Raw genomic sequence first — 15,649 nt, 5'->3', positions numbered from 1 at the left:
ATATATATATATATATATATATATACAGTGGTCGACAAATCACCAAAAAATCTACTCGCCGAACAAAAAAATCTACTCGCCACCTAGTACCACACGTGTGCTGCTTGGGCCAAGAGGAGCTCGCCACGATGTTAAATCCACTCGCCTGGGGCGTGCAAATGTATAGGTTTGTCGAACACTGTATATATATATATATATATAAAAATATATATTTATTTATTAATTGGGGGGCTGTTGTGTGTGTATTTTTTTTATTGTGGGTAGGGGGGGGGGGGCAAAAGTGGGTATTAGCCCCAATGGTTGGTTTTTAGGGCTTGCGGGTGGGTAGCGGGAGAGCTTAACCCCTTCATGACTGCAGCGGTATTAAACGCTAAGGTCATAAAGGGGTTTAGTCCACTCGCAACCCCCCGCAAGCCCTAAACACCCACCAAGGGACAAATACCCCCTTCCCCCACCCCCTCTACCCACAATAAAACTGGCAGGGCTGGTTAACCCCTTCATTGCCTTAGCGGTTAGCCGCTAAGGATATGAAGTGGCCTTTAAATGCATTTTTCCTGCCTCGGATCCATGCCGGGGGACTCCGGTGCTGGTATTAATGGGTATCAGCGCCGGAGAATCCCGGCATCAATCCCAGGCAGGAAAAAGGCCTGTTTTTTCTAAGTGTCAACCTTGCCGATGCTTCTCAATTTGCCAACTTTAGTTGGCAGGCTGGATTGGCATACAAATCTCAATTCTAGAGTGCCGATCAGCAGCGAAAAGCTGATCGGGGCTACTAGAATTGAGCACGTTTCAGAAAGTGCCGATAACTGCCGAAAAGTGGCTTATCGGCACCCGGCTACCGAAAAATTATTATCGGGGGGGAAAAATGCCGATTTTGGGAGCTTATCGGCGCTTACTGATTCAGAGAGGCAATATTGGCGAGAAAATGGCGAAAAAAGGCTTTTCGGCGCTTACTGCTTAGAGCCCTTAGTTCCACAGCTCCTCAGCCTACCAAGGAAACTGCCCTGTTGTACAGCGCAACAGTGCTGCCTTGCACTGCAGGGATTTGTGAATGGTGTGCAAAATTAATACATATTAGTCCAATATGTGTTCAAAAACCCCTTATATTTTCCTGATTACAAACTTGATTGTAAATCCTCCAGTAGTTTAGTATTTTTAATAAATTAAACACACTATACAAAATAATTATGGGGATTCTGAACGGCTGAATGAGACAGATTAGTATAGAACATGAGACTTGAACATCTTCCATACACTATCCAAAAACATACGGTACCTGCTGACCACTTCCACAGCCATCATGTTGTAACAAGAGCTTGTGAAGGAGTTGCCTTTCCCCAACTATAGCTGTATGTAGCCATATAGTCCCTGGATAATAAAATTATTTGCCCTAGGTGCTATTTGTTTAGTATCATCCAGCAGTGTTAGGGTTAAACCCTCTTACGTATGGCGTGCATGTGAGCTGTCTCCCAAAAGAGACACTAAGGCTGAGTCCCTGGTGGTGACAGTGGTGCACATAGCGATGTGCGCACCACATACCAATCACTGACCTCCATACTGGCAGGCCCCAGTGTCTCCTTGCGTGTTGGCTCCCATGGTGCTGTGGCGTGTCAGCCAGCAGGGGATACAACATGATTGTGTTCACGTGTGGCGATGCTGTCATGTGGTGCTCCGGGAGCCAATAAGAACTGTCTCTTTTCACTTCCTATTTACCCAAAAAATCTTCAAACAGCGCCCTCCAAATTCAAAATACAGAGCAGAGAAAAATAATAATCTGTCAGCCGGATTCTCCACTGATCACAGCCCAGTCCTGTCTGATCTGCTTCTGAAATGGTGCTGGTACATTACCTGCACCCGGGAAAGCAATTTAGGGTGCGCTCTACCAACACTGGAGCCACATCTTTTCTTGACCTCATATGTATGTGAGAAAATGGATAGAAGTGCGGCGCAACTGCGCATGTCCAATGAACGGCTCCCAGATGACTAGTTCAACATAACTTTATTTGACACACACCAGGGCTACACCAGCATCTCCCCCTCAACGCGTTTCACCCTTACGCAGAGGGCTTCGTCTTGGAGTGGGGAGAAGTGGTGACAGCCTCTTAAATACCTAAAAGCCCGCGAAAGCGGCATTAAAACTTTAACCCCTTCAGTGCTATATGCCTGTTAGCTAATATCATGCTATTAAAGTATTTAATGTCTGTGCAGCTCACTATAAACATATTATATGCACGGAGAGCATCTAATTTATATATTCAGACATACACAGTAGCAATATGATAAGACTATTTGGCAGCACATTCCAGGTATATGAATAAACATAAAAAGCTGTTGCAAACACTGCAAGTGGAATATACTCAACACTAGATTCACAATAACCCATGTTGTGTACCTATTAGTCAGTCATACATATAGGGGCTTCCTAATGCTTTATTTAAACATATTTGTGACTTATAGACCAGTGAATCAAGGGAAGGTAGGTGGGAAAGGGAGAGAAAAAGGGGGGGGGGAGAAGAGGGGGGAAGGGGAGGGGAGGAGGTATGGAAGGGGAGGGGGGGGATGAGAAATGTGAGGGAGGGAAAGAGGGGGGGGGGAAGGAGGGGGGAGGGGGGGGAAAGGCTAAGGGAGGGACAGTGCAGAGAATAAATCAGAAATACACAGTAGACGTTCTATTCTTAAGAAGACCATAATATGTACATATCTGCATTCCACGTATAACACTCTTATATATCTCTTAAAGAAAACATCGTAGATCCCAATCCACATTAAGTCCACTGGGTTGTAATGTGTTTAATGTGTGGATCCAGTGCACCTCCCTTTGATGTAGGAGCTTGATTCTATCCCCTCCCCGAGGGGGGAGGACTACATGTTCTATAGCGCAACAACTGAAATTGTCCACAGAACCCAATGGACAGTTGTTAAAGTGGATTGGGACCGGATGTGTCATGTCTGAATTCTTAATGAGCCTTAAGTGTTCTAGAATGCGAATTTTTAAGGCTCTGCTGGTAAGCCCCACATACTGTTTTTTACATCCGCATTGTAACAGGTATATGACATAATTGGTCTGACATGACATAAAAGTTTTTATCTGATATTTCCGTGTTTCAAGTTTATCAGTGAAATGTTTAACTTTCCTCATTTTGGGACAAATCTTACAGTGCCCACATTTAAATGATCCAATCAATTTTGGAAAGAAAGACAGTTTATTCTGGTTAGTATTAGTAGTTTTCAGCAAACTGGGTGACAGGAGATTCCCTAGCGTAGCTGCTCTACGGAACACTATTTTGGGTCCCACACATGCCATTTTATTTAGTAAAGGGTCTAGTGAAAGTGTGGCCCAATGTTTGTGTATGATGGTTTTAATTGAGTTTGCTTGTTCGCTATAGTTTGTGATAAAGAATGGCGCTTCTGTGTTCTCGGCCTGTGTATCTATCTGGGTACTGTTGGCTGCCATGTTGGTGAGGGTATTCCTATCCATATTCAGTGCATGCTGATATGCCTGATCAAGGTCTGCACCATCGTATCCCCTCGACAGGAACCTCCTCCTCATCTCTTTCGCCCTGTGGATAAAGGCCTCCAATGTGGAGCAGTTACGGCGTAATCGCAGGAACTGCCCCTTTGGAATGCCCTTAACCAGAGGGCGTGCGTGACAACTGTTATAATGAAGTAATGAATTCCTGGCATTCTCCTTTCTATAGATGTCTGATTGAATATTATACTCCATATCCACATATAAATTTAAATCTAGAAAGTAAATGTGGTTTTTATTATATGTGTGAGTAAATTTCAAGTTGAGAGTATTGTCTGCCAGGTATTCAAAGAACCTCAAAAGGTCTTCCTCCCCACCACTCCAGATCAAATTCAGGTCATCAATGTAGCGTTTGTAAAACACCACATGACGCCTGAAGGGATTGGAATTTCCAAACACGTGGGACATCTCCCACCAACCCATGAACAAGTTGGCGTAGGAGGGGGCAAAGGATGTCCCCATAGCTGTCCCACGTGTTTGGAGATAGTACTGCAGGTCAAAGAAAAAATAATTGTGCGTAAGTGAAAATCTAATACTATCAAGAATAAAAACTATGTGTGCTGGCGAAAGAGTGGAATGATGTTGTAAAAAGTGTTCTGTGGCTATGAGGCCGTGCTCGTGATTGATAATATTATATAAGGAAGCCACATCCAGGGTGACCCAGATGTAGCTGGGGTGCCAAGTGATAGGTGCTAAAAGGGATAAAACGTGCTTGGTGTCAATAACGTGTGAAGGTAAAGAAACGACTAGTGGCTGTAAAAAGTGGTCTATGTATTGTGATAAGTGTTCACCCAGGGAACCAATAGATGAAATAATGGGTCTGCCTGGGGGTGCAGTGAGTGTTTTGTGTATCTTGGGCAAGTGATGGAAAATAGGAGTGATAGGATTTGGAGTGGTGAGGAAGTCCCGCTCACTAGGCGAGAGAACATGAAGAATCTCACCTTCATCCAAGAGGTCCTGGAACTCTCTTGTGAATATAGGAGTAGGGTCCCTGTCGAGGATATGGTACGCTTCTGGATCCCCCAGCTGCCGTTTGGCCTCCGATACGTAGTAATCTCGATCGAGCACCACTGTAGCGCCACCCTTATCTGCTTTCCTAATAAGGATAAGATCATTGTTACTCAGAGATTTTAAAGCTGCCCTTTGATCTATAGTGAGATTGTCTCGCTGCAAACCCCTAGGTCCTATACCTTTGGCTAGGAGTGAGAGATCTCTCTCAATGCCCTTCTGGAAGATGTCAATGTACTGACCCCTCATATGTGAGGGGTAGAACACCGACTTCTTCTTGAGGCCAGAATTTGTACTCCCCAGGAAATCAACAGGATCATCTATGGTGTTGTTCTCCATGAAGAGATCACTAAGGTCCTGTTGATTACATTGATCCTGAAAACCTAGCGGAAAGGGGGCAACTGTATTGGCATCATAAATGGGTAACAGAGTATTATGCACATTACTTTTGGTGGAGAAAAAACGTTTCAGGGTTAGTTTCCTTGTGAATTTGAAAAGATCCACCATTGTGGTAAACAGGTTAAATGACGTGCTCGGCGCAAAAGATAGTCCTAGGTGTAAAACGGACAGTTCTGAATGCGTCAATTTATATTTGGAAATGTTAATAACATTGCTGTTCTCAATACTTAAGTTTTCAGTCTCTTTGAGGGCATTCCATTGTAAGTTCTTCCTCCTGCCTCTTCTTGTCTTTCCTCGTTTTTTGAAGAAGACTTCTTACCGGCCGGTCGATCTGGATACGTCATCTCACTGGTGCCTGCCTTCTCATCTCCAGAAGATGGGTAGAAATCACTCTCAGAAAGTGAAAAAGACACAGCATGTGAAGTTAAATCATTGTCCCTGTTACCTTTCAGGATGGATCTGTTACCCCCACCCTCCTTATGGGATTTCTTCGCTTTGGGTTTTCCTTTGCTTCTAGTTGGTAATTTTTGCCACATATACACTTGATTCACCTCATAATCTGCCTTATCGCGCTCAAATTTTGCTTGTTTACTTAACATGATGTTTTTTTCTTGTTTATTGAGCTTGCTGGCTGTTTTTAAATCAAGCTCTTTGAAGTTCTCCATGTGCGAAAAGGCTTTTAATTGGTGTTGCAATTCTGCTATTTGTTTGGACACCATTTTGTATTCTTCAGATTTAAATCTGATGATTAAGTCCATTAACTTAAATGAGCAATCATTAAGAATGTGGCACCATTGTTGCTCAAATTCCCCATTCACAAAGCCAAAGGAGGGTGTTTTGGTATGTCTTAACCCCCTGGGGATGCGCTTAACGCGACTGTAATTCTCCATGGTGGTGATTTCCCACCATGTGCGTTGCCGTGAAAGTAAACATTTCTCCAACTTGTTGAAGTGTGCCTTGAGGTCTGCATTGTCCTCACAGAACAATTCTTTTGTGTTGCTGAAAATAGCCTCTGCTCTGTGCAGCCGGTTGGCAGTGTTGCAACAACTAAATAAAAAGTCTGGATCTGGTTCAGATGCAGTATCCATGTTAGTGTAGCCCTGTAACGTGTGTGTGTGTTTCAAGCCTCATGTGTCAAGCACGGGGTTAATCCCAATTGCCGAGCAAGTAACAGGGAAGGTGTTGGAACGGTGCCAGGGAATTGTAACAGCCTGAGTCCACGAGCTGCTGACAGGAAGAATGTCCGTTGCAGAGAATCTGTCAAGCGCTTCAGTGTGAGGCAGGTCAGTAAATGAGGACACTGGGGTAAGCGTGGGAGAGCTAAGCAGGGTCACTTAATCAACCGGTGCAGGGGGAAAGAGTAACCTCACCTGCTCCTTGGGTTGTGAGACCGCTCTTCTCGCTTCCTCCTGCGTGCCGCCGCCGAGATGCAGGTCAGAAAATGGATAGAAGTGCGGCGCAACTGCGCATGTCCAATGAACGGCTCCCAGATGACTAGTTCAACATAACTTTATTTGACACACACCAGGGCTACACCAGCATCTCCCCCTCAACGCGTTTCACCCTTACGCAGAGGGCTTCGTCTTGGAGTGGGGAGAAGTGGTGACAGCCTCTTAAATACCTAAAAGCCCGCGAAAGCGGCATTAAAACTTTAACCCCTTCTGTGCTATATGCCTGTTAGCTAATATCATGCTATTAAAGTATTTAATGTCTGTGCAGCTCACTATAAACATATTATATGCACGGAGAGCATCTAATTTATATATTCAGACATACACAGTAGCAATATGATAAGACTATTTGGCAGCACATTCCAGGTATATGAATAAACATAAAAAGCTGTTGCAAACACTGCAAGTGGAATATACTCAACACTAGATTCACAATAACCCATGTTGTGTACCTATTAGTCAGTCATACATATAGGGGCTTCCTAATGCTTTATTTAAACATATTTGTGACTTATAGACCAGTGAATCAAGGGAAGGTAGGTGGGAAAGGGAGAGAAAAAGGGGGGGGGGGGAGAAGAGGGGGGGAAGGGGAGGGGAGGAGGTATGGAAGGGGAGGGGGGGGGGATGAGAAATGTGAGGGAGGGAAAGGGGGGGGGGGGGAAGGAGGGGGGGGGAGGGGGGGAGGAAAGGCTAAGGGAGGGACAGTGCAGAGAATAAATCAGAAATACACAGTAGACGTTCTGTTCTTAAGAAGACCATAATATGTACATATCTGCATTCCACGTATAACACTCTTATATATCTCTTAAAGAAAACATCGTGGATCCCAATCCACATTAAGTCCACTGGGTTGTAATGTGTTCAGTTGTTGCGCTATAGAACATGTAGTCCTCCCCCCTCGGGAGGGGATAGAATCAAGCTCCTACATCAAAGGGGGGGCGCACTGGATCCACACATTAAACACATTACAACCCAGTGGACTTAATGTGGATTGGGATCTACGATGTTTTCTTTAAGAGATATATAAGAGTGTTATACGTGGAATGCAGATATGTACATATTATGGTCTTCTTAAGAACAGAACGTCTACTGTGTATTTCTGATTTATTCTCTGCACTGTCCCTCCCTTAGCCTTTCCCCCCCCCTCCCCCCCTCCTTCCCCCCCCCTCTTTCCCTCCCTCACATTTCTCATCCCCCCCCCCTCCCCTTCCATACCTCCTCCCCTCCCCTTCCCCCCTCTTCTCCCCCCCCCCCTTTTTCTCTCCCTTTCCCACCTACCTTCCCTTGATTCACTGGTCTATAAGTCACAAATATGTTTAAATAAAGCATTAGGAAGCCCCTATATGTATGACTGACCTAATAGGTACACAACATGGTTATTGTGAATCTAGTGTTGAGTATATTCCACTTGCAGTGTTTGCAACAGCTTTTTATGTTTATTCATATACCTGGAATGTGCTGCCAAATAGTCTTATCATATTGCTACTGTGTATGTCTGAATATATAAATTAGATGCTCTCCGTGCATATAATATGTTTATAGTGAGCTGCACAGACATTAAATACTTTAATAGCATGATATTAGCTAACAGGCATATAGCACTGAAGGGGTTAAAGTTTTAATGCCGCTTTCGCGGGCTTTTAGGTATTTAAGAGGCTGTCACCACTTCTCCCCACTCCAAGACAAAGCCCTCTGCGTAAGGGTGAAACGCGTTGAGGGGGAGATGCTGGTGTAGCCCTGGTGTGTGTCAAATAAAGTTATGTTGAACTAGTCATCTGGGAGCCGTTCATTGGACATGCGCAGTTGCGCCGCACTTCTATCCATTTTCTGACCTGCATCTCGGCGGCGGCACGCAGGAGGAAGCGAGAAGAGCGGTCTCACAACCCAAGGAGCAGGTGAGGTTACTCTTTCCCCCTGCACCGGTTGATTAAGTGACCCTGCTTAGCTCTCCCACGCTTACCCCAGTGTCCTCATTTACTGACCTGCCTCACACTGAAGCGCTTGACAGATTCTCTGCAACTCATATGTATGTGGCTTGATTTCCCCCCTCCGGTTCCCCCGCTTACCTCCGGTTCCCCGCTTACCTCTGTGAGTCGGTGACGGGCTAGCCAGAGGCTCCGGCGGCTCCCGCAGTAGGGCGCCGCCATCTTGTGAGGGCTAGGGCAGTCGTGGAGGTTTGCGCATGTGCTGAGGGAGTCTGGCAGCCATTACCAAGAGACGCATGTGCAGTGCAGTAGCGCGATGCGGCCATTAGAGAGATAGGGCTTAGTGGGGACTACAAGTCCCATAGTGCACAGGGGCAAGAAGTCACATGGCGCGAACCAGCCAATAGGGCTGTGAGAATCCCCTGCTCAGCTATGGATACATTTTGCGTGCTGGGACCACGCTAGTCTGTTAGAAGAGGGACCTCTGAGGAGCAGGTAGTGCCTGTTTGTGGTATCACACAATGCACTTGTATGAAGTAAAAGTGCCGAAATCAAATCTACATTGAGAATGTATTCATAATAAAAACAATTAAAATAATGATAAAAAGAGTTGAATAAAACAATTGGAAACTGAGAATTCTCTCTCTGTCTTTCCCTATAAAGATAACATGTGATCCTTTAAAGGCCATGTATTCTAGAAACGTTGGTATAACAAAAGATATGCCCTAATTACAGTATATGAATCTATGTATTGTATGAAACAGAGTATTGCAGGCTCTTCCAGTTTTGCAAGGGTCAAGGACAATACAAATATTAAATGTAAAACATTACAAAGCTATACGATCTCGAATATTGAATAAAATACAATAATATATGTAGGACCTCGTCAAATAGATACTTCTTATTTCTGGACTGGGCTGTGCTTTTTGTCATGACCAGGCCCCGTCATGGCTATGCCCACCTGCCCCATTTTGGCCACGCCTCCGATGGCTCCTTAAAGACTGCTGATCACGGTTTTAAGCTGTGCACACGCTGCCAGGACGCCAGGCGCGTGTGCAGCAGCCTCCACCGGGGACTTAGCCTAAGTTGCAATATGCAGGTCTAGTTGCAGCTAGAGTCACATGTAACCAGAGTGGGTGGTTGACTATGGTATGAGGCCGTGATGTCAGCTAGGTCTTCCCAGATACTGGGGCAGAGGGATTTACTGCTTCCCAGGTATAAAAGTTGGGTGCCCTCCCTGTTCTCCCCTGTTCTGTTGCAGCCCTAGTCTTGGGGCTGGTGTGTTCCTGCCTTATCCCTTAGGGTGTTTCAGTTTTGGCCTAGTCATGTGCTAGGATGTTCCAGTCTTCCCTCTGGGGGAAGGGACAAGGTGCTCAGCTCAGCCCAGTTCTATGCAGGAAGGGTGAGAACTGTAGGGCAGGGTTCTGTTCTGATGATAGGATGTACTCCTGGAAATGTATGCTGCAATCCAATAAACATCATCCTATTCAAAAGTTCCTGGCACCCTCTCTTCTATTTTGCCTGCACCTATCTACCACCCACATCCACTCCAATGCCATGGCCTGATCCCATGAAGAAGACTCTGAGAGTCAAGGTAACACCTGAGCTAGTACTCTGTGAGCAGGTCCTAATCCTGTCAGGGAAAGTGTATAGAGACTGTAATATGCACATCAACTTTTATTCATATACACCCTATCTCCTGCAGCTAGAGGGGGATAGAGGTCTTACGTGTATTTGTAGGAGAATTTTTCCTCACAGATAAAAACCCACAGGTGTAGGGGTATTTGTTGGAGGAAACTTACTATGGCAATCTTCTCTGCAAGGAAAGAAGACAGTTGATTAACATGAAAAGTAGCTGCTGTGGCTACCCATGGCTTTCACCTTCCCCTGAGCTTCGGGGAAATTCTTTGTGTACACATCTGCAAACCAAAAATTATAAAGTACATGTACACAGGCCCACATTCACTAAGCCCCATATGTCTATTTAACATGTCATTAACCTGAGTTAAAGTCACGTTAATGTTATTGTCATATTAAGTAAATGAACTGACATGAAGTTTATCCAATTTTGCTCTGAGTATGGTTAATAATAACTGATGTCAGTAATACTATATGCAAATAATATATATAAAAAATAAAATTCTCAAAGGAATGTTTAAAAGCACTCAAAAACATTTGAACTAAAAATTATCATGTTCTTTGACACTAAAACAGAAGGACTTAATGCTGATATGGGGATTTTAAAACACTATCATCATTTTTTTAATGTCTCTCTGTGCTTTTCTGGCAAGTTTACAATTAACCCTTCCCTGCACACTGCTGATGGATGTATAGTCTTATTTCTCACTGTCCTTTTCATCCATTAATTGTCCTGTTTGTTTATTCACTATTCTCTCTGTCATTACTTGTCACGGTAGCTTGTGACAGGCTGTAATTTAAACCAAATATATATATAAATATATATATACCTGGGTTTGAACAGGGACGAGACTTAGATATGATAAAATATAATTTATTCCTTGATAAAGGTGAACACAACAGATTATACAAATAACAGCAAAATATAGACACTTACTTAAAGATTATGACAAGAAAGCCATCAGGATTACAGACTGGGCCATTTCTTCCATATTTCAGCTGACATCACAGCAAGACAGGCAGGTCATACAGCAATACCTGCATCATCCCAAGACCTTGCATAAAGACACAGGCCTGATGACATGCAGACATGAAGATCATGAAGACCATGGGTAAAAGGGTGGCTCTGACTTATATATCATTTTAACCCTTCTTTCCCAGTTACGGCGCCGAGCCGTCTAGCAAAAGTCCCTTTCAAGCTTTTGAAGCTGAGTTTGGACTTCCAGGGTTCAGTGTGAAATGTCACACTTAAACTGGTTAGTTCCTTTGGTCAGTTGGGCCAAGCATAAACAATTAGCAATTTAGCCCATGATGACCAGGCTATGTGAATTCTAGCCTTCCTGCTTATTACCATAGGAGGGGGTTTGCAGTTTCTCAGAACTCAACCAAAATTTCATATTTACTGCAAATCACCTCATAACTTCAGTTCAGTATTACGTACAGGCAGGTGAGAAATATTAATACATTCAGTCACACCTGACGCTCCCATAGAGATCAAACATTACAGTGTAATATGAAAATTAATAGAGATATTAATATCTGGCACTTAGTAGCTGTTAGATATAAAGTGTTTAGACTCAACAGATGGGCTAAATCCCACGAATACACATATGTAACTCTTAGCATGTTCAGCCAAGGACCTCTCACAATATTCTTATATTTAATAAGGTCACTCATTCTGATTTCCCCTGGCAGGATACCTTTTGCTGTAAGGTGTGAGTTATAAGGCTCACCCCCACTCTAGCTTCCTGGGTCCCGCATAGCAATTAGGTAATTACCCTTTGATCAGGCTTTTGGATTCCATTATAAGTGTGAAGAACAAACACTCCGTTTCTTGGTTCCTGCTTCCGCATAACCAATTAGGGCACTTACTTTTTGATCAGGGCTATGTAAATTCTAGCAAGATGTCCTGCTTGCATTACAAAGGGGGGCAGGCATTCTGCCTGTACATTTCAAAAACCCCAACAGGAGGGCACTTTATCAAAAATATATGTTCCCCTTATGACAAAGTTATATTTTTAATATGTGTGTACTTGGGGGGTTACCCTGAGGCTGCACCCCAAAATTCAGGGTGCTGGCGCACTCCGTTCCCAAATTACCAGTTTTCAGGGAACCATTTATTCAGCACTGCATATAATATTAACCCCTTAAGTCCCAGTGGATGTGTTATGCAGACCCTGATTAAACCAGAAACAATAAAACATGGGGGAACAGGGGAAAAAGCATTTTCATGTTATAACAAGGGTTAAATCACATTTCTGGGCCTCAGCCCAGTTAACCCCTTGTCTCCCTGGCGAGGTTAGAGGGTGGCCAAATGGGGGGGTAACCCCGTTAATCCCGGGCCAAACCCTCACGATCGTCACATTACTTTCCTACATTATCTGCCTTAGATTGTTATGAGCTTTTTTTTACATCTCTATTTAACTCATGGAATCTTTGTAAATCGGAATTGATTGACCTAAGGAAGAGTGGGAACTCTCTAAAACTTATCTTATAAAATCAACTTTAAGTCCAAATAGAAAAGGTTTAAATCTGAAAATAGTATGCATATTAATAATTATCATAAGCATTCCATATTTACTAAACTTTATATGTATTCACGCAGGGAAATAACAACAATAATAAAATATACAAGCCACAAATGAAGAAATTGCTGCAACAGAGTTCCATAGTGAAAAGGGGCACTCCGCTATAAATACATATATCCAAGGTGCATAAAAAAGGAGCACACTTGATATACCTGGGATACATGCGAATAGACTTTGCCAAGTATATTTTAATGACTCCTTTTACCATATTTTCCAGGTATCTCTGGTGTGCTCCTTTTTGTGCACAGGTTGTTTAAAGGATGGTTTGAGGGATATTATATACCGTATTTCCTCGATTGTAAGACGCACATTTTTTCCCATTTTCACATGGCTGAAATAGGACTGCGTCTTACAATCGATGTACTGAAAAAAAAACAGCTATGGAGCGCTGCTGGAGATGCTGGCTGGGTTTTCTGTGTGCAGCAAACATGGCTACAATCACGCCCCCCCCCCCTCCTCCCCTCCATGCAGAGAGATATGCTGGAGATGCCGGCCAGGTCTTCTGTGTTCAGCAAACAGCATAGCTGCGATCATGCCCCTCCCCCTGCCCTCTATGCAGAGAGATCATGGCCCCCCTCCTCCTAGATGAGGTGCAGAGAGTTCAGGAGATGCTGGACAGGGGTCCTTCTTCACAGCAGACCCCCTCCCCTGTCAAATCTCTGTATGAGCTGCACGTGCAGAAGGAGCTGTGTGTGTCTCTGTGTGTTTTTGTGTATCTGTGTGTGTGTGTGTGTGTGTGTGTATCTGTGTGTGTGTGTGTGTGTGTGTGTGTGTGATCTGTGTATGTGTGTGTGTATCCCTGTGTGTGTATCTCTGTGTGTATCTGTGTGTGTGTCTGTGTGTGTGTCTGTCTGTCTCTGTGTGTGTTTGTGTGTGTGTCTGTCTATGTGTGTGTGTGTCTGTCTATGTGTGTTTGTCTGTCTATGTGTGTGTGTGTGTCACTGTAGTGTGTGTGTGTGTGTGTGTGTGTGTGTGTGTGTGTGTGTGTGTGTGTGTGTGTGTGTGTGTGTGTGTGTGTGTGTGTGTGTGTGTGTGTTTGTGTGACCTTCCATTCTCTCTCTCTCCCATTCCCCTCTATCTCCCAGGGGATACCCTGTCCCTCCTATTGCTTTCCCCACCTTCCCTCAACCCTATATCCCCCCCTTCCCTCCTATCCCTCCACCTTCCCTCCTATCCCTCTCCCCCTTCCCTTAAATCCCTCTCCCTCCCCCTTCCCTCCTATCCCTCTCCCTCCCCTTTCTCTCCTATCCCTCTCCCCCTTCCCTCCTATCCCTCTCCCCCCTTCCCTCCTATCCCTCTCCCCCTTTCCTCCTATCCCTCTCCCCCTTCCCTCCTATCCCTCTCCCCTCCTCTCCTCCCCCCTCTTCTCCCCCGCTGCTCCTCTCTCTCCCCCCATTCCCCTCTCTCTCCCTTTTCCCCTCCCTCCACCCCTCTCCCCTCACTCCCCCTTCTCTCTTCTCTCCCCTACTCTCGTCTCCTTCCACCCTTCTCTCCATTCTCTCCCCCCTTCCCCCTTCTCTCCATTCTCCCCCCCTCCCCCTCCCTCCCCCTTCCCCCTCTCTCCCCATCTCTCCCCTCTTCCCCCTCTCTCTCTTTCCCCCCTCTCTCTCTTTAGCCAGAAAAAAATTCTGCACATTTAATATAGTGTTTTTCCCCCCCATTTTTTTTAAATTAAATTAAGGGTGCGTCTTAGAATCGATGGTGTCTTAGAATCGAGGAAATAGGGTAACACTGAACTCTACTAATGTAGAATCCCCCTTCCCCTGCCTCTTCCTTCCACTTGCTGCATAAGTAAACATTTGACTAAAACAAATATTAGTTAGAGCAAGCATTTCAGGGCAATAGCTCCTTGGTCAGATGCCAGTATGTGACAAAGTGATAGTGTGAAATAGGCGCTGAAACAGTACTAGTGATCACCAATCTTTAAGTGAATAATAAAAACTTATAATAATCAAGTGTGTGAATTATTTAACCTATAATAGTGCAAAAACGTGAATATAAGGTTGCAATCCTTGCTCAAACCCTCTGGAAGGCACTGTCTGCCCAGTATAACAATGACAATACATCAGGGCCCTGCTTCTCAGCGCTCTGCTTTTCGGCGATCTGCTGATACGGCGGCACCGAGAAGGAGGCCGCCATGTTGAATTTTAAATTGCGCCTGCGCAGAATGGGCGGGTGCGCCCGACACGCATGCGCAGACCGCAGTGTGCGTGCACAGACCTAAGGTTTCTCGCGCAGCGTACAGATCGCACATGCGCAGAATGGCGAAAATGCCGGTTTGCGCATGCGCAGCACTGAAAATCGCCAGATCCGCTTTCCGGCAATTTTTACTATACGGCGGGCCTCTGGAACGGAACCCGCCGTATACCCGGGGCCCTGCTGTACATCCAAATATATACTGATGTTACTGTTTTCGGTATCATGACAAGGTGCAAGATTACAGTTGCAAGGACAATTTATTCACCAAGGATCTTCCTCGTGTCTGCCGTGGTAAGCCAGCAGAATTATTTGTGTAGTTATTTATGTTATTGCAATTCAGTATGTGCCTGGCAGATGGCGCCCTGAATATATTTGCCTATGCCCCCGCATGCACTGTCTACTTCATGCACTGTCCACACCAGACCCTGCTCACCTCACATCTTAGTGAGTAGGATTGGTCAGAGATGACCAACAGGAAGAAATCCCATTAGTTTGCACTCAACTAAATTATAACTCTGAGTATAGATAATTATTTATTTATCAAACCATATGGGTACCAGAAGGTTTAAAACACAAAACAAAAAATTATTTATTACTATATATATATATACACATCTAATTGAAATCCCGGCTGATTACACTTCATGCACTGACTAATGTGTGCCCAGGACCGTCTAGTGTGCGTCACTATACAGATTGCATCTATATGCCCTTAAAGTGTATACTCCTCAAAGATGGGGCATAATATTCCATGAGAGTGCAAAGTGTCTATAGTGCGCTAAATATCACCTGTTTCCGAGATGTAACTCGTGAGTTAGTGGGGATGCCTCACGCTCCGTCTTCAAGCTCCAAGACAAAAACTGGCTGACGTCATCGGTCTGCGCGTCGCCTGACACCCGATGATCGTTTCAC

The 15,649-nt window shown here is 44.6% G+C and overlaps 1 protein-coding gene across 1 annotated transcript in view; it reads right to left on the bottom strand.

The window, feature by feature from the left end:
- Positions 1–5,044, bottom strand: part of LOC142488133 (uncharacterized) — a 45,942-nt gene extending 40,898 nt beyond the window's left edge. Inside the window, exons 1-2 of the mRNA XM_075588504.1 lie at positions 4,720–5,044; positions 4,471–4,625 (exon numbers count right to left, since the gene is read on the bottom strand). Coding sequence (XP_075444619.1) covers positions 4,471–4,625; positions 4,720–5,044 — 480 coding nt within the window. The remainder of the gene's footprint in view (positions 1–4,470; positions 4,626–4,719) is intronic.
- Between the last annotated feature and the right edge of the window lie 10,605 nt (positions 5,045–15,649).

The sequence above is a fragment of the Ascaphus truei genome, chromosome 2 (assembly GCF_040206685.1).
Source record: "Ascaphus truei isolate aAscTru1 chromosome 2, aAscTru1.hap1, whole genome shotgun sequence".
Classification (NCBI taxonomy): domain Eukaryota; kingdom Metazoa; phylum Chordata; class Amphibia; order Anura; family Ascaphidae; genus Ascaphus; species Ascaphus truei.
This window is presented reverse-complemented; position numbering and strand designations above follow the sequence as displayed.